General features: G+C 42.1%; 1 protein-coding gene across 2 annotated transcripts in view; it reads left to right on the plus strand.

Moving 5' to 3' along the window:
* TSPAN33 (tetraspanin 33) overlaps window positions 1-22,610 on the plus strand; it is a 28,481-nt gene extending 5,871 nt beyond the window's left edge. Inside the window, exons 2-8 of one of the 2 annotated variants that reach the window (XM_001366730.4) lie at window positions 16,357-16,414; window positions 16,998-17,125; window positions 17,501-17,575; window positions 19,354-19,449; window positions 20,238-20,366; window positions 20,945-21,106; window positions 21,647-22,610. In XM_001366730.4, the coding sequence (XP_001366767.1) occupies window positions 16,357-16,414; window positions 16,998-17,125; window positions 17,501-17,575; window positions 19,354-19,449; window positions 20,238-20,366; window positions 20,945-21,106; window positions 21,647-21,748 (750 nt within the window). In that variant the 3' untranslated portion in view covers window positions 21,749-22,610. The remainder of the gene's footprint in view (window positions 1-16,356; window positions 16,415-16,997; window positions 17,126-17,500; window positions 17,576-19,353; window positions 19,450-20,237; window positions 20,367-20,944; window positions 21,107-21,646) is intronic. The other variant, XM_007504286.3, reaches the window with a different exon arrangement.
* Window positions 22,611-24,342: the final 1,732 nt, after the last annotated feature.

Here is a 24,342-nt window from a genome sequence, read left to right on the forward strand (position 1 = left end):
TCTATCTTAGAACTGATACAAAGACAGGATGTAAGGATTTTTTTAAAGAAAAAAAGAAAAGAAAAAGAAACAATGCCCCAAGATATTCTGCCACTGAAACTAGGAGATAAGGAAGAAAAATGACTACCCTGGAGACTTGAGTACACAAAGAATATGTCACCCCTAGATGTAAATGTCAACAACACTGTATTCTAAGGCTCAAGAAGTAAATGAGTTTGTCTCAGAGTCAGGAATCTGAATTATTATTCTCTGAAATTCAGGGACCTGCATGAAGGATTATATTTTATCCAAATTTCTTACCTCCTCCAGGACTCTCCACAAAGTAAGTGCTTGATAATCTTGGTAGAAAATGTAAAAAAGTAGGAAAAAAAACATATTTCAAAGGATCTGAGGTCTCTTTGATGTGGGCACTTCTTCCATGTGTAAGCACCTATTCTGTATGGAATACTATGGTGGGCACTGGAAAAGGTACAAAGTTTGGAAAAGATATTCCTGTGGCTAAGGAGCTTTCCCCTAAAAAACAAAAAACCAAACCAACTCTTATTTTTTATCATAGAACCCATACTAAATATTAGTTCTAAGGCAGAAGAGTAGTAAGGGCTAGGCAATTAGGGTTAAGTGACTTGCCCAGGGTCACAGGGTAGAAGTGTCGGAGGCTAGATTTGAACCCAGGACTGGATCTCTAACCACTGAGATACCTAGTTCCTCTAAGGGGCTTATCCTAAAGGCTTTTTATGCAGTTGATCCCTAACATTTTCTCCCATTCTTCTTCTACACTGATCTTGCCTTCATCCTGGAGTAGGAGTGACCAAATCCCTAAATTCATGTCCCAAACTAAATAATGGGGCTCTGAAAAACTGGAGGAATAGGGATTCCAGAAAAGGGCTTACCCTCAGAGTCTACCCTCCCCTGCCTCATGCTTTAAATTGTGGGAGGAAGCCAAGCACTCAGCTTCTTTCCAGGAGGCTTTTAAGCCCACACTGGATGGTGTCTTCTTCCCTGATCTGGGAGTTACCAGGGGGTTGCCCCGGGCTCCAGACATGCTGGCTCTTTGCCACCTCGCCTCTGAAGGCCACAGGCACCAAGCCAGCCCTCGGTTTTGTCTTACTTCCCTCTCTGGAGGGATGGATAAGCATATGGGTGTGCTGGCAAATGTTTAACAACTGCATCTCTGGGGAGGGAAAATGTGCTCTGGATACACTTATAGTGTAACATTTTCTGCATTACTTAAGCCTAGACAATCCACAAAACAATAATTTAAGATCTGATTTATATTGCCGCTGATTGCCAAGGTGTAAATGCTCACACTGAAAATGTAACAATTGACTTCTGCACCCTCTAGGATGAGCCTTTCCCCAAAGCAAGAATCTTCTGTGTATTTTCCAAGTAAATTTGGCAGAGCCTTTAGATTTCCTCCTCCTTCTTATGTTGTACCTAGGGGAAAGGGGCATAGAGCAGTGATTTTTCTTTAAACCCTTACCTTCTCTCTTAGTATCAGTTCTAAAAAAGAAGAGCAGTAAGGGCTAAGTACTTGGGGTAAAGTGACTTGCTCAGGGTCTCACACTAGGAAGTGTCTGAGGTGAGGTTTGAACCCAAGACTTCCCAACTCCAGACTAGAGGCTCTATCCAGGTTTAGACCAGGTCTGGTGCTCTTTTCATGGTACTATCTAGCTGCCTCTATAAAAGGATTTTTTAGTTTAACAAGGATTCATGGAATTTTGAGGCAGAAAAGTACTTTACAACCATCTAATACAAACTCTTTCATTTTACAGAGGAAGGTGAGGCTAAGAAAAATAAACGGATTATCTCCAGAGCAAAGAGCCAGTTAATGGCAGAAGTGGGACTTGGACCCACATCTCCTGATCCCACTTTAGTATTTGTTCTTCCAGATTGAATTCTAGTCTTTTCCAGCTGACTCAGGTGGATGGATGACTGATTATAGATCAATGGACCCAGAGAAGACATTGACTTACATAAAAATTTTCACATCTCTCTCCCTCCCTCCCTCTCTCTCTCTCTCTCTCTGTCTCTCTCTCTCTCTCTCTCTCTCTCTCTCTCTCTCTCTCTCTCTGTCTCTCTCTCTCTCTCTCTCTCTCTCTGCCTGTCTGTCTCTCCCTCTCTCTCTCTCTCTCTCTCCCTCTCCGTCTCTCTCTCTCTCTCTGCCTGTCTGTCTCTCCCTCTCTCTCTCTCTCTCTCTCCCTCTCCGTCTCTCTCTCTCTCTGTCTCTCCCTCTCCCTCTCTCTCTCTCTGTCTCTCTCTCTCTCTCTCTCTCTCTCTCTCTCTCTCTCTCTCTCTCTCTCTCTCTCTCTCTCTCTCTGTCTCTCTGCCTGTCTGTCTCTCTGTCTCTCTCTCTCTCTGTCTCTCTCTCTCTCTCTGTCTGTCTCTCTCTGTCTCTCTCTCTGTGTCTCTCTCTCTGCCTGTCTGTCTCTGTCTCTCTGTCTCTCTCTGCCTGCCTGTCTGTCTGTCTGTCTGTCTCTCTCTGTCTCTCTCTCTCTCTGTCTGTCTCTCTCTGTCTCTGTCTCTCTCTCTCTGCCTGTCTGTCTGTCTGTCTCTGTCTCTCTCTGCCTGCCTGTCTGTCTTTGTCTCTCTCTGTCTCTGTCTCTCTCTGTCTGTCTGTCTCTCTCTGTCTCTGTCTCTCTGCCTGTCTGTCTGTCTGTCTCTGTCTCTCTGTCTCTCTCTCTGCCTGCCAATCTGTCTCTCTGTCTCTCTCTCTGCCTGCCTGTCTGTCTGTCTCTGTCTGTCTCTCTCTCTCTCTGTCTCTCTGCCTGTCTGTCTCTCTCTGTCTGTCTCTCTCCCTCTCTCTCCCCCCTCTCCCTCTCCCTCTGCCTCTCCCCCTCTCTCTATATCTGTCTCTCTTTCCCTGTCTGTCTGTCTCTCTTTCACAGCTTAGGTATATCTATAAGATAATAATACACAGCTTTTACAATCATAAAGCAGTTTACATGCTTTGAAAGATTTAGGAATACTGATCAGTTGATGATCAACTATTTTTCAGTCATGTCCCACTCTTTGTGATCCCATTTGGGGTTTTCTTGGTAAAGATACTGGAGTGGTTTGTTATTGCCTTCTCCAGCTCATTTTACAAATGAGGAATCTGGGGCAAACAGGGTTAAGTGACTTGCGCAGGATCATACAGTTGGTAAGTATCTGAGGCCAGATTTGAACTCAGAAAAATGAGTCTTCCTGGCCTGACACTCTACTATGCAATGATTAACTATGATTCCAGAGAACCAATGACAAAAGTATTCTATATAACTTCTGTTGGAAACAAGATGGATTCAGGGTACAATCGAAGATATGTTTTGGATGTGGCCAGTGAAAGAATTTGCCTTGTTTAACTTATTATTTATAAGGATTTTATTTTTCTTTTATTTTTCCCTAATGAGAGGTAAATGGAGAAAAAAAAATTTATTCATTTTTAAAAATTACATTAAAAAAAGCAGCTCCTAAACATTCCCCTTTAATTTTCACAACAACTCTATGAGGTAGGTAGTTCAAATATTGCCAGCATTTTATAAATAGGAAAACTGGTTCTTCTAGAAAACAAATGACTTACCCAAGGTCACACAGTGAGTAAATATCAAAGCTTAAATTTAAACTCAGGTTCTCTACCTCTTAGATCCCCTGCAATTTTCACTCTACCACTCCGCCTCCAAAGGAGTGAGTCCCCAGGAAGATGTCCTGATAGCCAGCTACATGAAGAACACAAAGGGAGGCTGTTTTATTCATCTGTGTAGCATCCACAGTAACTAGCCTGGTACACAGTAGGTACTCAACAGATGTTTTCTCAGCTTTGAGTTAACTATAATACAAAATGGGTAACGCGAAGTTCATCCACCACTAAAATCCTCCTCCTTTGATGCCTTTTGCAACATGGAGGTGACTCTGAGTTAAGCAGAACAAAACTCAAGATTTCCCAAAGCTGGGAAGTGCTGGCCAAGAGAAGGACTGGAGGTCTGTCATCTGAGGGCCAGTCTAGTTAAGTGGGGTTAGCTATTATTGGTGTGGCTATAGGATAATGAAAATTTTTTTAAACTCTTACTTTCCATCTTAGAATCAATACTGTATATTGGTTCTAAGGCAGAAGAGTGGTAAAGGCTAGGCAGTGGGGGTTAAGTGACTTGCCTAGGGTCACACAGCTGAGATGTGTCTGAGGTCAGATTTGAACCCAGGACTGGCTCTCAATCCACTGAGCCACCCAGCTGCCCCCAGGGTAATGAATTTTAATACTGAAAGGCCAAAGTTTATAGAGAAGCTATAATCTGTGTAGGTAGACCCACATCAATGAAATCATTTCTCAGAGATATATTGATAATAATAACAACAAAATTATATTTATATAGCATTTTAAGGTCTATAAAGCACATTACACACTTCAGTGTTTATATTAAGGATCTACTATGTGCTAGGCACTGTGCTAAGTATTCTGTGGCAGATTGGTGCTACTCCAGGCAGTATCATCTCCAATTTACTGACCAACAAATGCCGTTGATGCTTTCTGTCTTTTTCCTGAAAGGAAGAGACCTGCCAGAATATTCTAGTGGGACAAATGGAATAAAAAGACTGGTTCAGGGAGAAATGGCTCCAGGAGGAAGGTTCAGAGGTGATATTCAGAGCCTAATTTAAAATAAAAAATTGGTATTCATTTGCTTTTGCTGCTACAGACCCCGAATATTTCTGGATGAGAGGAAGACACCTTCTGGTCCCTCAGGTTTTCCTCTTTCTCCATATAATTATAGGCTTATAAATGGAATTACATTGGGATAATAGACATCTCTAATTCTGTACTTGCTATTTTTAGTTTTGCTGTGTCGGGACTACTTAGCAAAAAGTTATGGATCTCGATTAGAATTAGACATGTAAAAAGGAAGAAAAAAACCAGTCCCAAGAGAATAAGAATGTGGGCTCAACAGAAATAAAGAGATCATTTATCAAAAAGTGTTGTCTGCAGGCAGAGTTGAGCCTCAGTTAAGGGAAGAAGGCTGGGAGAGGTCCCTGAAACAGAAGAGGGGATGGTGGGAAAGGGTCCCTGAAAGAGGGAATGGTATATGTGCCTATGGAGGGGTGACAAAGGGTCCCTGAAAGAGGGAATGGTATATGTGCCTATGGAGGGGTGACAAAGGGTCCCTGAAAGAGGGAATGGTATATGTGCCTATGGAGGGGTGACAAAGGGTCCCTGAAAGAAGTAAGAGGGAAGGGAGGAGGCAGGAAAGGATCCCCCAAAGAGGGAACCATGAGAGTGGAGAGGAATATGGGAAAGGGTCCCTGAAAATGAATTGGCCTTTAGTGTCACCTGTGCTTTGCTATTCCAAGAGGCCCCTCAGAAAAACAACTTTGTACCTCGTGGCCCAACCTGATACTATCTCTGGTGGCCCAAACTTCCACAGCCCTGCCTCCTTCTCCATCCCCAGCCAGATCTACCACCCCTAAGGTTGTCTTCCTCCTGCCACGGGAGAGGGAAGAGGGAGGGCCTCAGCCAGCACCGCCCCCCCCCCCCCAGGCCTCCTTGACCCCTTCCCCATTGAGTCATTTGAGTTCCTGCTGCTGAGAACTCCCTTTAGCCAGATCCATGCCCCAGCCATCACCATGGTAACCACATGCTGCTGCTTAGCGCCAGCCTGGGGACTGGGACCGCCTGAAAGGGATGGGGGTGGGGGGAACCGGAGGGAAGTGTTCTACTGGGCTCTGCTCACTAATTAAAGGCGCACTGGCAAGGTTCATTCTGGGGCTCTGGTCAGGCTCCATCAAGCTAATTCCCCTTGGGGGCAACCAGAATTTAAGTCGGACAAAATTTCATCTATGCTGCTGCCCATAAACACACTATCGGGTTCAACTTTCTAGCATTCCGCCTAGTGAGACTGCAGAACTAGTTCAGCTCTAGATTCTTTTACCCTAAAAGTTTCTAACTCTCCTTGCTAAAATAATAAGGATTATCATTTAGTAAAAACTCTTCCCTTCCGACTCAGAATCAAAATTGTGATTGGTTCCAAGGCAGAAGAGCGGGGCCATCCAGCTGTCCCCGTGGTTGTCAATTTTGATTTAAGGTGTAGAAAACACTCTTGGTGTGTCATCTCATTTTAATTCTCACAGCAACTTGTGAAGTACAACAGTGAAGTATTACCGCCATTTTATTTATTTTTATTCTTTTTTTAAGTTTATTTAATTAATATTTTCTCATAGTTATATCAATCATTGTGAACCATATTCTATAGCAGCTGCTTCACACCATTTAAATCCAATAATATTTAGTCCTCCATCAGCTCTAGTCATTGGCAAAGTAGACACTTGTCACATATTCCTCATTGACTTTTTTTTTAAAGTTAGCTTTGTTTTACTTAGAATGGAAATTTATTTAGTAGAATTTTCTTGCCAATGTTTTTAAGACAGTGCGTAGCACTCTAAAATTATAAAAAATATTAAATAACAATGCAAAACATTATCATAATAGGCACTAATTGTTCCTTTTATTTAGCTGTCTCAGAGGGAAGGTCATAAATTGAAATAGTATAGAGATAATTTATAGTCTTCTCAGGGAGGCTTCTAGGCAGGAAAGCCTATCTGAGTGAAACTTACATTTTCATTGTTGATGCCATACCCTTCTACTTCTCTATGGGGCACAATTCAATTCTCTGCCCCAATGGATTTGATTATTCTTCCCTCTTTGAGTCAATTTCAATGCACCTAAGAGTTAAGTATTTCCTTCCTCCAACCTCTTTACCCTTCCAGTGTATTGATGTTCTCTACCTCCCTCCTGTCATGTGCTTCTTTATGACATATAAATTTACCCCATTTTGTTTCTTTTCCCATTTCTCTTAGTATTAACTTCTTTTTACCTCTAGTTATATATGTATATATTTATGCATATATCTATATATATACATATTGTTACAAGGGAATCACTTTAAAAGACTGATATATATTAATTTAAGGTCGCCAAGGAATCAGCTATGTAATTCCTAAATGAAAAACTCAAGTCAGCCGTCAGCCTTTTTGGAGTTTAATTACAATAGGAGCAAGAAAGGAATTAGAGATATATATAGAGAGAGAAAGGGGAGAGAAGGGAATAGGGCTTAAATACCCCTTCTGTTTAGGCTGGGCCAAAAGGCCCAAGCCCTTAGATAGCTGGGGCAAAGAAAAGAGATCAGTCCCTATTACTCACGTGTCCAAAATGGAGAAACAGTCTCAGAGGCCCCCACCTTCAGCTTCCTTCAGAGCAAGCTTCCTCAGAGCCCAGGAACCACTCCGACCAAAAACTCAACCACCTCCTCCAGTCTCCAGACCCTCCTATCTTTCAGGAAACCACCCAAGTTGCCTCCCCTCAGTCCTCACATCTACCAATCACTCTTCATCAATTTCCCTGTCAATGGAGGCTCTAGCTTAACCCAGGACCGCCCAGAGGTTTCTGGCTTTTTGCACATGTCTGTTGAAGGTCATATTTTCCAATGATTAAATCTATACTCCTTTGCTACAGCCCTTTCTAAATCCTGTTAACTTGAGTATGGTAGAGATTGGAATAATTAAATTTTGATCTAGGCTGCAGCCCTTACTCAATCCTATTAGGACTGAATAGGGTGGAGATTTATTCCAAGTATCTCCATTGTATCAATTCTAAATCAATCAAGACTCAAAGAAATTCCTGTTCTATGCTTAAGCATAGGTCAAAGTCCTTTCCATTGTTCAGCAAAGGGTTTCTGTCCTAAAGTAATCTTAAGAAGGGAAGAGAAGGAACCTCCCATGCCAATGGAGTTCCCATTCCAATAGACTATCAGTAAGAAATTTTCCAAGTATGAAATATCCCAATGGTGAAATTTCCAACATTTATAAGTCTAAGGAATTTTGAGGTTTACAATCCCCCCTGATGATCATTGGGAGACTAGTCTCCCCATTGATCATTTAACATAATCATTTTGTAGTTCTAAATTCACTTCTAACTAAAGATATACACAATATTCAATTTTCTAGGAGAAATTAGAATAGTGAGAGAGGAAATAGAAAAGAAAAGAAAGCAAAACCAATGTTTGCTAGGCGCATTGACAGAAAGCCAAATTAGGGGCAGTCCCTTTTGGCATAAATGTTACAATAAATGTTCAATCAAAAGTTCAGTCCAATCAATCACATCCAAAGTTCATTCTTGATCTTCTTGATGAAGTGTAGGTTTTTGGCATCTTTCTGCAACAGTTCATTCTCTGGATATAAAAGTTTCAAGCTTCTTTCTTGAAGATCTTTTCTTGAACAAAATCAAAATCTTTGAATTTTTTATAAAAGTAAAATCTTAAACAAAAGTCTTGGATTTTTATAAAAATAAAATCTCAAACAAAAAAAATTCAAAAATTCTTAGATTTTAAATTAAAATACAATCCCCCCTGAAGTAAGTATTTAAAAAAAAATATATCAAGTTTAGCTCAGAATGCAATGTTCAGTTATGGGGGTGTATGTGTCAATTATCAAAAGAATAGAAAAATAATCAAAAACATAAGAAAAATTCAAAATAGACCTTGTATAGGTCCAGTTTAAAGTAATTTCTATCTCACAAGTATGTAGGACAGAATGCAGTAATATTTCATTTAGCCATTTGTAGCCAAGACTACAGGAAGTTGCCATAATATAAGAAGAAAAGAATTAGAATTCTATTTTGATGGGGAAATGTCATTCCCTTGTCTGATTTTTTCCTCAGGGATATAGGGAGCCAGCATGATAGTCAAGCTTTGTACTTGTTTGAGTATTTTGAAAAGAGTGTAGATACAAGGAAGTCCTACGACTTAAACATAAGTTAAGCGTCGCAACCTCGAGTCTCACTTTAATATTTCTTGTGTGCTCTATTGGCACTATTCAGGTTTAGTCTGTGCTCCTTGTTTTTATCCCTTTTCCTGGAATCAGACACAAACATTAATCACAGTCCTATAATATTTTATCAATAAATGGCAGGTTCCCATAGTTTAAAGCTTTTAGGCATATATTGATATTATAGCAAGAGTATATATATTAACTTGTATTACTGCAGGGAAAAAAATAATATTAATATTAATTATGTGTACCTTCAGTACAAAAAAATGAGAAAAAAAATCAAATATTCTGATCAAAAAATAAAAAGAAATAAGAAAAAATAAGGGAAAAAAAATCAGTAATTCAATATATTCTTGAAAAAAAAACATCCATTTGTCTATGGATTATTATCTCCAATTCATATGATAAGATAGAGTCACAATTCATATGATAGGATAGAGTCAATCAGTCTCAGCAGAAGATGCTTTCTTCACATGTGAGCAGTGAATCCAAGAGTCTCTTTCTCCAATCTTTATAGATGTTGGAGTAGTTAATAATATTTGGAATGGTCCTTCCCATGAAGGTTGAGTTGCTCCAGTTCGCTTGAAATTCTTGATATAAACTTTATCTCCTGGGTTCAGGTCATGCAGAGAAAAGTCTAATGGTCCAGCTTGTACTGCAGCTCCGGATTCATGAAGTTCACGTAGTTTGTGCTGTAACTCCTGTATATAGGAAGCAATAGTAATATCTCCCCCTAATAGCGATGTATAAGCCGGGGAGAAAGGCTTAGCCTGTATAGGCGGATGTCCAAAAAGCATCTCAAATGGTGAAATATGTAAGTCTCCTCTAGGCCTGCTTCTAAGATAAAATAGGGCCAGAGGGAGAATTTCAGGCCATTTTAAATGGGTCTCAGTGCATAATTTGCCAATCATAGTCTTAAGTTCTTTATTCATCTTTCCTACTATTTGGAGAGGAGAAAAAAAACTGAAAAAGGTTAATTAATATCAACAAAATCAATACAATCTAAGAATCATCTTTATTATACTGGGAAGTTCCCTGGGCACCCTCCTGAAGGGCACCTCTCTGAGGATCATTAGCACCTCGAGTAATTTTTGGACGAGCGCCATTTCTCATATATTGTTGAGTATTATCATTAAAATTTTCTTCAATTTGAGCATTGTCATTAAATTCCCAATTCCTATTTCTATAATTCTGGTTTCTAAAGTTCTTATTTCTATATTCATTATAGTTATTTCCATAGTCATTATTATAATTTCTAGAATTCTGGTTTCTATAACCATTATCATAATTTCTATAGTTATTATTTCTAAAACCATTATTAAACTGTGTATTCCTTCCAAACATCTTAAGAAAGGTTCTACATTCCATCATTTTGTGGCCCTTCTTCTCACAGAAGTGGCAAGTAATGGATTGATAATTGGATTTCTGGAGAGGGGCAATTGTCGTTGGTTCATTATCATGCCCACTTTCTAATTTAGTTATCCTATCTATTACACATCTCATTTTTTTCTTCATTTCCTCCATGTCATCATTATTCTCTTTCTCCTTTTCTTCGTTTCCCTTAAAAACATATATAGCTGTTTTTCGCAATTCTTCAAGGTCCATATCTGACCATCTTGGGCATTGTGTTTTAAAATAATTTTTAATTACTTTGCATGAATTATTTACAAAGATTCTTCTAACTTGTCTTAAACTATTCTCTTTATTTAAGTCCCAATCTAAGTATCTGTCCCCAAACTCGATAATTCTGTCCATAAATCTGGAGGGTGTTTCGTTTTCCTTTTGCTTAATTTCTTCCAGTTCCATCCACTTATCTGTACTGTCCGCACATTCCTTCATGGCTGTGAGGATGGCCTCTCTACAACGGTATAGTTGTAGATAGTCCTCAGGATTATTATAGTCCCATTCGGGATCCTGAGATGGCCAATGTGCTGCATTACGCCCCCGGGTTTTGTTGACATGAGCAATTATTTTATTTTTTTCACGTTCACTTAAAAAAGCCTGTAGTAAGCTCTCAACGTCCTTGTAAGACGGATTATATTGAAAAAATATGTCTCCCATCTTTTTTGTTACTAGAAAAGGACCTTGTTCATATGTGGGGATATTTCGTGTAAATTCATTTATTTCTTGGGGAGTAAACGGTATCCTATGTCTTAAAGTCACCACATCCCCATTTCGTCCTATTTCAGGTACTTCTCTTAGAGGAAACAGGCCTCTAGTTGAATTTTGCACCTGTGGGTCAGTTTGACAAGGACAGGTTTCTCTAGGAGGACAAGATCTCCCTTGCATTGGAATTTGGTTTTCTGTAGGAGAAGGAACATGAGAAGCTGGGATTGCAGGGGAAGGGTTTTGGGGATTAAATTCAGACAAGATTTGCACTGCACGAGAGAAGCAGTCTGTTAACTGGGCTATAGGGAAGGTGTTTTCCATCTCTATTTCAGGGAAGGAAATTTCCTCATTCAAAGGTTCAGAAACAGGTCTGTTTCTGGTAGAGTGGGTGTTTGCCCATTGATCCTGTAAGAAACATTTTAGATCTTCTAATTGGGCTTGCATTTTTTCCTCAATTTTTCCTATTTTATCTTCCATATCTCCCATTTTATCCTCAATATTTCCTATTTTATTCTCAATATTTCCTATTTTATCCTCAATTTTTTCTATTGTATCCTCAATTTTTTCTATTGTATCCTCAATTTTTTCTATTTTATCCTCAATATTTTCTATTTTATCCTCAATATTTTCTATTTTATCCTCATTTTTTTCTATTTTATCCTCAACATTTTCTATTTTATCCTCAATATTTTCTATTTTATCCTCATTTTGTTTTATTTTATCCTCATTTTGTTTTATTTTATCCTCATTTTGTTTTATTTTATCCTCATTTTGTTTTATTTTATCCTCAATATTTTTTATTTTTTCATCTCTAAATATAGTATTGAGGAGTACAAAAATGACAGTACCTATTAATATAAAAATTTGGAGGTATCCTTCATTCCTCAATGCCCCTACTTCTTCAGCTGCCATATAATTGTCAAAGAATGTAGTACTCATTTTTATATGTATATTTTGTAATTTCACAAAACACGTGGGGAGCAGGGCAAAGCAACAAACTTTTCACAGGTTTTTTTTTTTTTTTAATCCAGGAAGTTGTTCCTTAAGGGAAAGGATATTTAGAAACAGTTCTTCCAGCCAGGACTTTAGAGTCCTGTTGCTGAGATTTAAAAACAGCTGTTTTCTGTCTATCAGAGTCACACAGCTGGGAAGTATCTGAGGTCCGATTTGAACCCAGGACCTTCTGCCTCTAGGGCTGGCTCTCAATCCGCTGAGCTACCCAGCTGTCCCTTAAGATTAAAGGGAAGAAAAAGAAAAAACTGCTGATTCCAATTTAACTTAAGGAGAAAAGAGAAAAAGTTTTTTATACTCACGTGTTCTAGCAGCTGTGTCTTTAAGCCAAGTTTTTTTTTTTTTTTAAAAAAAAGGACTAAGTGGTGAAACAGTATAGTAAAAAGGCAAGGAAAAAGTTTTATTGAGAGGATTCTTTAGACTCCCTTCGTGGTCGCCACAAATGTTACAAGGGAATCACTTTAAAAGACTGATATATATTAATTTAAGGTCGCCAAGGAATCAGCTATGTAATTCCTAAATGAAAAACTCAAGTCAGCCGTCAGCCTTTTTGGAGTTTAATTACAATAGGAGCAAGAAAGGAATTAGAGATATATATAGAGAGAGAAAGGGGAGAGAAGGGAATAGGGCTTAAATACCCCTTCTGTTTAGGCTGGGCCAAAAGGCCCAAGCCCTTAGATAGCTGGGGCAAAGAAAAGAGATCAGTCCCTATTACTCACGTGTCCAAAATGGAGAAACAGTCTCAGAGGCCCCCACCTTCAGCTTCCTTCAGAGCAAGCTTCCTCAGAGCCCAGGAACCACTCCGACCAAAAACTCAACCACCTCCTCCAGTCTCCAGACCCTCCTATCTTTCAGGAAACCACCCAAGTTGCCTCCCCTCAGTCCTCACATCTACCAATCACTCTTCATCAATTTCCCTGTCAATGGAGGCTCTAGCTTAACCCAGGACCGCCCAGAGGTTTCTGGCTTTTTGCACATGTCTGTTGAAGGTCATATTTTCCAATGATTAAATCTATACTCCTTTGCTACAGCCCTTTCTAAATCCTGTTAACTTGAGTATGGTAGAGATTGGAATAATTAAATTTTGATCTAGGCTGCAGCCCTTACTCAATCCTATTAGGACTGAATAGGGTGGAGATTTATTCCAAGTATCTCCATTGTATCAATTCTAAATCAATCAAGACTCAAAGAAATTCCTGTTCTATGCTTAAGCATAGGTCAAAGTCCTTTCCATTGTTCAGCAAAGGGTTTCTGTCCTAAAGTAATCTTAAGAAGGGAAGAGAAGGAACCTCCCATGCCAATGGAGTTCCCATTCCAATAGACTATCAGTAAGAAATTTTCCAAGTATGAAATATCCCAATGGTGAAATTTCCAACATTTATAAGTCTAAGGAATTTTGAGGTTTACAATATTTATGTCTTAGCATTTCATCCTATACAGTTTGTCACTGTTCCCTCTAAGTATAATTCTTCTAGCTACCCAGGTGATAACAACAATTTTAAAGAGTTACCAATATCCTCTTTTCTTGTAGGAATACATATCATTTTAACTTATTGGGTCCCTTAAAAAAAGTTTTTTTGTTCCCCCCTCCCCCTTTCTTAATTACCTTTTGGTGATTCTCTTGAGTTCTGTGTTTGGGCATCAAATTTTCTGTTCAGGTCTGGTCTTTTCTTTATGAATGCTTGGAATTCTTCTATTTTATTAAATGACCATACTTTCCCCTATAAGAATATAGTCAGTTTTGCTGGGTAGTTGATTCTTGGTTGTAGACCTAGTTCCCTTGCTTTCTGGAATACCATATTCCATGCCTTTCAGTCCTTCAGTGTAGATAACAGCCAGATCCTGTGTTATCCTCACTGTAGTTCCATGGTATCTGAATGACTTCTTCTTAGCAGCTTGTAATTTTTCCTTGGTCTGGAGTTCTTGAATTTGGCTATAACATTCCAGGGTGTTGTCAGTTGGGGATTAAGTACAGGAGGTGATCTATGGATTCTTTCAATCTCCACTTTTCCCTCTTGCTCTAAAATGTCGGGACAGTTTTCTTGGATAATTTCCTGTAAAGTGATATGTAAGCTTTTTCTTTTGTCATAATCATCCAGTAGACCAATGATTCTTAAGTTGTCTCTCCTGGACCTGTTTTCTAAGTCTTCTGTTTTGTGGATGAGGTGTTTCATATTTTCCTCAATTTTTTCATTCTTTTGATTTTGTTTTATAGTTTCCTGCTGCCTTGTGAAGTCATTTGCTTCTAGTTGTTGTATTCTAGTTTTTAAAGATTGAATTTCTTCCCTAGCTTTTTGGTCATCCTTCTCCTTCTGGTCTGATTGTCTTTGGAGGTCATCTTTCATCTTCTTTGCCTCATCTTTTATCTCCTTTGCCTCGTTTTCAAACTGATTAATTTTGGCTTTCAAGACACTATTTTCTGTTTCCAGATGATTTATTTTGCTTTTTAAGTTCTTTTCCCAGTTGTCTTCAGCCTCTCTTAATTGTTTTTTGAATTGTATTTTGAATTCTTCCAAACTCTGTGTCCAGTTCACTAGAGTTTCTGTGTTTTTGCTCGGTGTTCCTTGATCCTCCTCAGTTTCATTTGCTCTTTGTTCATTGCCTGGATATAAGTTGTTGATTGTAATTTCTTTTTTCTTTTTCTGTTGTTTACTCATACTTCCTCCTTCTTTCCCCCTGTAGTCTTGCTCCTCTCATTTTGTGCTGGATCTGTGAGTTTTGACTGTTCTGTCCTGAAGGGACTTCTTCTCTGCTCTGCTGTTTAATCAGGTAGTCTGATCTTCACTGGCTGACAGCAGAAGCTGAAAAGGAGCTAAGCTTCCTGTCCTGTTGTCAAAGTTGTTACCTGTAGTTTGTTGCAGCCTTTGCCCTTGGAACTCAGTTAGCAAAGCTCTCATATCAGTCTGTGGGGGAGAGGTATTGGAGCTTGAGTTTCCCTGTCCTCTGAAGGCTTCTTATCCCCAGGGTGGATTTGATCTGCAAAGCTAGCTGTGCCCTAAGGCCAAAACCTCCAGAAAAGGGAGGGGAAGGGGGCAAGATGGAGTGTTTTGGCTGTGACTGGACTGCCTGCTCTGTGCTTCAACTCCAGCTGCCTCTATGCTGCCTGTGTTCTAAGCCCTGAGCCTGGCCCAGCTTTGCAGGCAAGGTTCTCTTTCTGGACTAGTGCCCTTGCCAGGCCAGAGATTCCAGCCACCACTGGAAGCTCAGCACTATAGATGGGGGAGGGGTCCTGGGACCTTCCTTTTTCCCTCCCCTTAAACCCACATGTTCTAGAGCAGTGGTTCTCAACCTTTCTAATGCCGTGACCCCGCAATACAGTTCCTCATGTTGCGGTGACCCCAAACCAAAAAATTATTTTGGTGGCTACTTCAAAACTGTAATTTTGCTACAGTTATGATTTGGAATATAAATACCTGATATGCATTATGTATTCTCATTGCTACAAATCAAACATAATTTAAACATAGTGATTAATCACAAAAACAATATTTAATTATATGTTGAGAAATATTAATCCATCAGGAGGCAGCCTGAGCGCTGGGGTGGGAGGTAAGTCCTGCCTGGGGAGGGGGTCCACAGATGCTGCCTTCTTCTTCCTGTCATCTTCCTCCAGCTCGAGCTGAGGCTTCACTTTGCTGGGGTTACTCGGCTCCATTATCCACTCCAGGAGTTATCCGCTCCAGGACTCATTCTTAACCCCTTCGGAGCCAGCACCCAGGTGTTCTCTTTGGGTCTCTGTTTGAGTCCAGTCTCCAGGCAACAGGGTAAATCCATCGCCCCTCATAGCGGGAGGGCTGCTGATGGTAACTAATATTAGTACAATGTGCAGGCAGCAGGGTCCCTGTTCTTTCTGAGATCTTGCTGTAAAGTAGCGTGATTTCTCAGCAGCTAAAGCCATCGGAAATATGTATTTTCCAATGGCTTTAGTCGACCCCTGTGTTTTGGTCGTTCGACCCCTGCCAGGGTCGCGACCCACAGGTTGAGAACCACTGTTTTAGAGTTTAGGCTTTGGGGAGGGGGGTAGCTGTACCTTTTAAGTTGGGTCCAGGAGGAGGGTTCCCTAGTTCTGCCTTATTGTTAGATTTGGTTTTCAGTCCCCTCAAAGCATTGTGTTTTTGATCAGTGAGGAAGGGTTTGTGGAGGTCTGAACTTTTGCTGCCTCTAAGCCGCCATCTTGATTACCCCAATTTTAAAGATGAAACTAAAGTTTAGTCAGAGTAGTTAATTGAGTTACTCACAAAGTAGAATGAATGAAAGGATTCCAATTCAGGTTTTGACCTTCACTAACTAATTGCAGCTTTCTTTCTGCTAGATGACACTGGGGCTTTGAGTTCCAGGAATTTAAAAGTTCACCTCCCTGCTTTGTCCCCAGCATACCTCAAAGCAGGATTCTATTTTTGAACTCTTGGGCCCCTAGTCTAAGGGTCAGCAATCTTTTCTTTCTCTCTCTAGGTGATCTCCATGGTACTGGTTGCTATAGGAGTCTATGCACGGCTAATGAAGCATGCAGGTGAGTTCAAAACCTGTTCCCTCTCTAAACAGGATACTTACCTTGTCTCCTTTCTAGCTAGTCCCCATGGCTCTTCTACTCTTACCTCATTTCCCTAACCCATCAGAGGAAAAATGACTCTCTGGCCAACAATTAAGGGGAGCTACTCTGGGTAGAATGCAAAAATTGAGGCTTGCCAGCTCTCCTGGAGTCTTTCAAGATGTCCCCAACTCCAAACCCAGGAACAAGGTGGTCAGGGATTGGGAAGCAAAGTAATTCTACCAGCCTACTAGTGAGGTAGCAAGACCTCACCCTGCCAATAGAGACACACCTCCTGGCAATAACTCCCAGAACTGAAATTCAAAGAGCTGGAAAACCTAATGCCATTCTACTTTTCAGCAGGAAAACCATCCCCCACTCAAATTGGTTACTGTACAGTACCTCCAGATCAGGGCTAGAGTGGCTCTCTGCCACCCCCTCGTGGTGGCCAAAACTGGGATTTGCCTTGTATAAACCAGTACCAAAACTATGATGGTCAGGCTTGAGGGTGGTGTCTCAGAGCAAACAGGAATTGTGAGGAAGGTGATACAATGTGTCCCCTCAGAGGCAGCTATGGCTAGCCTGGCAGTGGACCCAGCCATCCTGCTGATTACAGTGGGCATCCTCATGTTTCTCCTCACTTTCTGTGGCTGCATTGGATCCCTTCGTGAAAACATCTGCCTCCTACAAACAGTAAGTACCCCTTAGGGGAAGGTGCCCCTCTCTTCTATTGCAATTCTCCTCCTGTACAACTTTAAGGGCTTGGGCTCCTGGGTTCCATTCTGAGATCTCTGTTAACTTCTTGTACCTGGCTATTTTGGTCCCAGTTTTCAAGGTGGAGCCCCCTCCCTCCTCTTCCCCAAAGCTTACAGTACTTATCTGTGTCCCAATCCTTTCAAGTATACCAGGCATTGTTATATCTGTACCTAGAAAGGCATGGCTCAATGGTGGATATAGTTGTCTTAGAGAAATGCTGCTGCGGTATGCCCCATCACTCTCTGCAGTCAGAGAGAGAGTTGCATCCAAACTCACTGATAAACATCTCTCTCCCATTTTGTCTTCCCACAGTTCTCTCTCTGCCTCACCATTGTGTTCCTGCTCCAGTTGGCTGCCGGAGTCCTGGGCTTTGTTTTTTCAGACAAGGTAGGATGATGAGGTTAAGGAGTCTTTTACATTGGAGAATAAGAGATAGGAACAGATGATTCTTCCCTTTATAAGCTTTCTTCACCTCAGTTTTCCACCTTTTTAGCAAATTAGCCTTTAGAAATTCTAGGTCAGGCCATCACTAAGATGAGATGGTATTTTAAATTGGTTGGAAGAACATTGCAATAAGTTTTATCTTCCAATTTGAGAAATCCAAAATTCTGGGGTCAAGATCTCAGAATTTAAGGAGATCCATCCAGAGTGAAACTAGTTGGCAAATTTTCACTGCCAATGACCATGTAAAATGTAATTCAGGATTTTCTACATCTTTGCTGGCAAAATGGGGGAAATAAAACAGTGGATCAGCCTGCATTGTGGCTAGAAGAGCTGCCATTTCTTTTATTCTGCCCACAGGGTCAATGTCTTTGTTCAACACTTGCTGAAAAATCTTCAGTTTCTTAGCTTGACCTTGAGAGTCAACAAGCATTTTTTAAGTCCCTCACACAAGAGGTACAAGAGTGCCTAAGAGGTAGATTCAAAGGTGCTTTAGAAATAGTCAACACTGTTCTCCCTCCACCTCTAAGTGCTGCTCTTTCCTTCTCCTGCAATGAGCTTAATAGCTGGACCACAGGCCATTCCGAAGAATACCCACAAAGAAGTGTTGCCCTAAAGGGCGCTAAAAGCCAACCCTGCATCTCCCTACAGGGGGCACCTGAAGAACCCTAGGCAGGAGTTGGAAACTGGATTTCAATGCTAGAACTAGTCTCTATTTCTGAAGCTGTCTTAGATAGGGAAGGCTAGTCAGAGTCTATTCAGTTATTGCTCTAAAACCTCCGAATCTATAATGGACATAGTAGGAAAGGAGATAATGAAGATTGCTAATGGAGAGAAGAAACAAAGGGTGAGATCAAATCTTAAGTGGATCCCCTCCATCCATTCTAAAACTTGGGGGAAAGGATGAAGTGACAGAGAAGGTGACTTATAAGAAGACCTCTGCCTTCAAAGACTTTACTGTCTATGAAGGTAAAGAATAAGGTACATGAATAACTAGAAAACAAAATCAGTTCTGTGGAGTTCATCCCCTACTAAAATACTCCTCCTCTGATGCTTTATTGCAACATGAAGGTGACCCTGAGTTAAGTTGAACAAAATTCCAGGAGAAGTTCTTAAGTGCTGGCCAGGGGAAGATCCATCACCTGAGGGTCAACCTAGTTAAATTGGGTTGACTATTAAAAGCTTAGCTATAGGGTAATGGGTTTTTCAACTGCAACTATACTCAAAGACCACCTACCAGTTTATAGAGAAGATATGATCTGCACAGGTGGACCCCCATCAATTAAATCACATTTCTCTGAGATAAAATAATAAAATTACTTTTACATAGCATTTAAGGTTTACAAAGCATATTTACATGCAGTAGCATTTATTAAGCACCTTCCATGTGCCAGGCACTGTGCTAAACACTGTAAAAGACAGGTCCTGCGACAGATAGTATTAACTCCATTTTACTGATGAGGAAACAAACTCAGAGAGTTTGTGACTTACTCATAGTCATGCGAATCGTGTCAGATGGATTTGAACCCAGGTTTTATTGATTCTAAGTCTAGGATTTTGATCACTACACTTTGCCACTTCTTGTATTGATATAGAAGTACCAAAAGTTCTGAAGAAAAGTACAAGGCTCTAGGAAAATTCAGAGCATACCCTCCTCTCTGGCATAGCAGAAGCAAGAAGGGCCAGTGTCCTACCATACCACATCTTTCCTCTGTATCTGGCAGGCTCGTGGAAAAGTGAGTGAAATCATTAACAATGCCATCGTACACTACCGAGATGACCTGGACCTACAGAACCTCATTGATTTTGGCCAGAAGGAGGTATGGACTAGATGGTGGGCTTGGTCATCTGGGAGACCAAGGGCAAGAATTCAGCTGATTCCAAGGGTCAGTCTGTTTTCTGGTTCCATCAAACTTTTTGCTCCTCACTTACTTTGCATAGTGTCCATCAGACTTTGCAAATGTAGGCATCCTTTGGTGACAAAATGATGGTGAATCCTACCCTGAACTTGACATTTGATTTTGGAGAGTTTTTTCTTTGCTTCTGTTCTATAATATTGGCTTCTACAACCAATTCTCTGAGGTTTTTTTAATGGATCTTCTCTCTCTTCTCCCATATGCAGAGTTGTCCCCTCTCTCATTCTTTGGATGGCAAAGGAAAATCTGCAGGATCAGATTTCTTTTCTTTAGAAAACATGTGTTGAATACTTACTCAGTGCAAGGCACCATGCTAGTTATTGTGGGTGCTACAGAGATTTATAGAACAACCTCTGCCATCAAGGGCCTTAGAATTTAATAGAAATATCTGGCAGGTGTGCAAATAACTAATGCAAGGTAGAATGTGATCAGTACTATAGGTGAAACGTCAAGTATTATAGCAATTAAGGGAGGTAGAGATGACTTTCAATTTGGTTGACCAGAAAATGTTTTAGCTCACAGGAATCAGAACCCTGACCTACAGAAGATTTACTGAAATCGGCAAAAAGCTAACATGGACTTGTGGAGGGTTCTGAGTTCTAACCACGACTCTCTAAGTGTTGAAAGTGGGCAATTCTTTTTTTTTTTTTTTTTTTGCAATTCTTAACCTGCATGGATGGGCTTCTTTGCAGTTCCACTGCTGTGGTGGTATCTCCTACAAGGACTGGTCCCAGAACATGTATTTCAATTGCACAGAAGACAACCCCAGCAGGGAGCGATGTTCTGTGCCTTTCTCCTGCTGTTTGCACAAATCCAGACAGGTGAGCTGTCTTCCCTACTTATTCCTCTTAGCCAGTGAGGATGGCCCAGGTTCTGACAGGGACAGCTGTTAGTTAGAAATCCAGAAGGAGATCCTGGGCTTCCTCCCACCTAGGACAGCCACGAAGTGAAACTTTCAAATGTGATTCCTGTTGCCATCTTTTCCTGTAGACCAAGGGTCTCATCAGAGGGAATGGGCTAGTAGAAAGAAGGGAGTGGAGGAAAGAGGGAAGAAATCTAGGCTACACCAGTTCACAGATCAAAAGGAGTTGGATTTGGATTTGAATGGAGAAGACCTCCTACCTAATATTTTCCAAAGGTATTCCTGAACCATTGTGGGGTACGTAAAAAAGTGGGCACCATGTTAACTGGGGTCTAAAGTAGGAAATGAGTGGGAATTCCATTTGGTTTCTCATCTCCCTCCTCTAATCCCACCATGCCTCTCCCCTTCTCTCTACTTCTCCCTTTCCCCATCCCCTATGTCTTCTTTCCCTCTCTCCTTGCCTTGCTTTTTTCTTCCTTCCCTCTCTTTCCCCTCCCTTCTTCTCTTCTTTCCTCCTTCCTTCCTCTCTACCTCCAGACAGTAATCAACACCATGTGTGGCCAAGGTATGCAGGCTCTTGACTACCTGGAGGCTGGTAAAGTCATCTACACTAACGGCTGCATTGACAAGCTAGTCAACTGGATCCACACCAACCTCTTCCTCATTGGGGGTGTGGCACTGGGTCTAGCCATCCCTCAGGTAATCCACTTGGTAGAGTTTGTGAATTGGACTAGGGTAAAAGAAGCTCTGATTCCTCTCCTATAGAGGCTAGAAGGTTGTGTCAAGGTTAGTGTACCACAGGGAACCAGCACCAGGACATGGGTATTGACAGAGCTAGGAAACCTTTTTATAATAGGGCATTAAGGCAAGGGAGGGTGGTGGTAGAGAGGAAATAAGCATTGTTTAGTGCCTATGTGCCTTTTTGCCAGGCACTGTACTATACTCTTTTTACAAATTTTATCTCCTTGGATCCTCACTCTAGCAGGTAGGTGCTATTGTTGTCTCCATTTTACTGTTGAGGAAAATGAGGCAAACAGGTTAAATTACTTGCCTAGTGTCTCCCGGCTAGTAAGCTTCTGGAGTCACATTTGATCTCAGGTTTTCTGGACTCCAGGCCCTCTATCCCAAATGCCAGCTGCTCCTGGCAGGGTAGATAGACTGGGACTCGGGGGTAGAGATGGGGAGCAAGGGACGGGGGAAGGAGTATTATTAAAGACCAAGTTCCTTTGCCTCTCTCAGCTGGTGGGCATCCTGCTATCTCAGATCCTTATTAATCAGATCAAAGATCAGATCAAGTTACAATTCTACAATCGGCAGCACCGGGCTGACCCATGGTACTGAACATCCATCCATTCCCCCATCAGGATGAAAGGTGGGCATCATCTACAGACAGCACTGGGCAAAGAACAGAAATTTGGATTCCCCTCACCCAGTGAGGTAAAAGCAAGCTGCAGACAGGCAGACAAAGGCAAGACATGCCAATGACCTTCATCACGGGAGGAAGATCCTCCCTCACCCTGGGCCATGCCACAGGTTTTTTTAACTGAGAGAATCTTTTGTTTTGTTTTTGTTTGGGTCTGCTTGGGCTTTTTAAAGTTGCTTTTAAACAAAAATGTTTTAGAGGATGCCAGTTGCACAGTGTTGCCCCCTAGTGCAGGCATCACAGTAACCAGCCCAGTCTTTTCTATCCCTGGACACTCTCAAATTAATGCCAACTAGATTTGGGCACTGGAGGGAGTACTATACCAGTAGCCCCTGCCCAGGGTCCAGCTGGCAAGAGTACCAGCTCCAGAAGCTTGACTCTGAGGCAGGGGGAGAGTTGTGATCACAGGAGTCAAATGGGGACAGTTATGTATGTGTTGGGTAGCACTGTGGAAAGGGATATAGCTGCCAACTCCCCATTCCGTGTTCCCCCTTAGATAATCAGGGCCAACTCCATCCTGACCCCTCCTTCATTTCCATGGAAATATGGCAACAAGCGGGCAGGGGAAGCTGTGGCAGCCAAATTTCATCTAAAGAAAAAAGGGATATCTTCTTTGGCTGGTGCCTGGGGACTGTCCCATCAGCAGCCAAGGTGGATGTGACAGCCACACACTCTTCCCCTCTCCCTCCTGCCTGGCACTTTCCCCCATGAGCAGGCATTTCAAAAATCTTGGGCACATGGTGACATTAAAGACAACAACCTCTTAGCCTCCTCTGCCAACCCCAAGACTGGCATTGTTTATGTACTGGCACAACTTTCTCTTTCTACAAGGTAAGAAACAGGAATCCTTCAGCACTTGAGAAAGAAAAATATCCAACTGTGCTGAGCTGCGTTCCATGTCCATGCAGTCCTGGAAGCTAGAAGGGGACAGGCTGAGGGCTGGGAGCCCTAGTTCAAGGGAGGGAAGCAAAAAATAGCTCCCTAATGGCTTCAGGACCCTGTGGAAGCGATCTATCCCGATCTCCCCGTTCCCCACCTCCCCAACTGGATACCCCAATTTTCCGCGATTCCCAAACCCGTGTCTGAGATGCCCTGGGGTCTCTAATTATCGAGGGGTGTCATAAACGTCTCCAAACAAAACTAATTTCAAATCACTTTAATTAGGAAAACCTGTCATTCAACAGTTGGGGGGGCGGGACAGGTGTCAGGAAATCAAGCCACTTCGCTCATTGGTCTAGCCTCTACATATAGGGTGCGCAGAAGAAGCCTTCCCTTCCTCCGTCCGGGCCGGGCTCGCTCGCTCGCTCCCCTACCTTTCTCCGAAGCGTTTGTGTGCGGGAACGCTCACAATCGAACCCATTCAGGTTTCATGGCTTTCAGCCCACCTTGCTCCAGTCAAGATGGAGAAAGAACAGCCGCCTCTCCAGGCCTAGGAATTGGTGTTTGCTCTGGCCACCCGCGGGGGTGGGGGTTGCCATAGTCTCCGACTGAATGGAGATGGCTCCCACTTTCTGGGGCCTCCGCGGCGCTACGTGGGCGGGGAGCCTGGAGGGGCGTGGCCACTTCTCCGGCGGATACTTGGCTGGGCAGAGCCCAGCTGGGACTTACTGGGTGGTCCCACCCGGCGTAGCTCCTCGCCCCTCCCCCGGGCTCTCCGAGGAGGGTGTCGGGACCCGGCCCCTAGGCTGGCGCAGTGTGGAGCGTAGAAGGTAGAACGGGGAGAGGAGCTCCAGCTGCTGCCCGTGCCGTCCTTAAGATTCAGCCACAGCGTCCCTCCTCGAGAGTTCTACGTGTTCGAACCCCCGCCCTGCTTTCAGGCCTGTCCAGATCGTGCATTTGGATGGTTCAATAACTTTAAAGGTCTTGATAACAATAGGATACAAAACGTGTGCCCAGGAGGCAAAATCAGGCTTGGTGAGGACGGTGGAAGGATCCCCTCCTCACACACACCCCGCGCCCCCAGTGAGGGGCTGCCCACCCTCAGAGAAGGGAAGCTCATCCAATAAACACTGAAGGGGATTGAACGGGGTTCTTTCGAATCCTTTCCCCTTAAGCCCATACTCCCCAGCCTCTCAATGCTGCTCCGGAAGGGTACCCACTCAAGGTCCATGAGGCATCTGGGCTATAGTTTCGTCTCCACGGGTTAAGAAAACAACAAATAGAACCTTCCATGCTAGGGGTTAGGAGTGTAGAAACATTTCACTAATTGGTTCTAGGGATGTTAATTTTATGCTTTTGCTACTTTCCACATTAGCAGACTTTCCCTGGAGCCATTTGGGAGTAGGGGCAGTTCGTGCCTCTACCTTACTCTTGGGGCTGACTTGGGTGGGAGGGCTCATGGGTACTTCTAACTCAGAGCAGACCTAATCTAGCAATTGAGGTGGAGTTGAAAAGAACCCAGCAGCTCCTGAATTCTAGTCCTGGTCTTGCCACTTAATTGCTTCCTCACTATCTAAAAGGGAAAAAGCCTCTTCACCCCAACTTCAAAGTGGAAGATTCTGGAGTAGAAATA

The sequence above is a fragment of the Monodelphis domestica genome, chromosome 5 (assembly GCF_027887165.1).
Source record: "Monodelphis domestica isolate mMonDom1 chromosome 5, mMonDom1.pri, whole genome shotgun sequence".
Lineage (NCBI taxonomy): Eukaryota > Metazoa > Chordata > Mammalia > Didelphimorphia > Didelphidae > Monodelphis > Monodelphis domestica.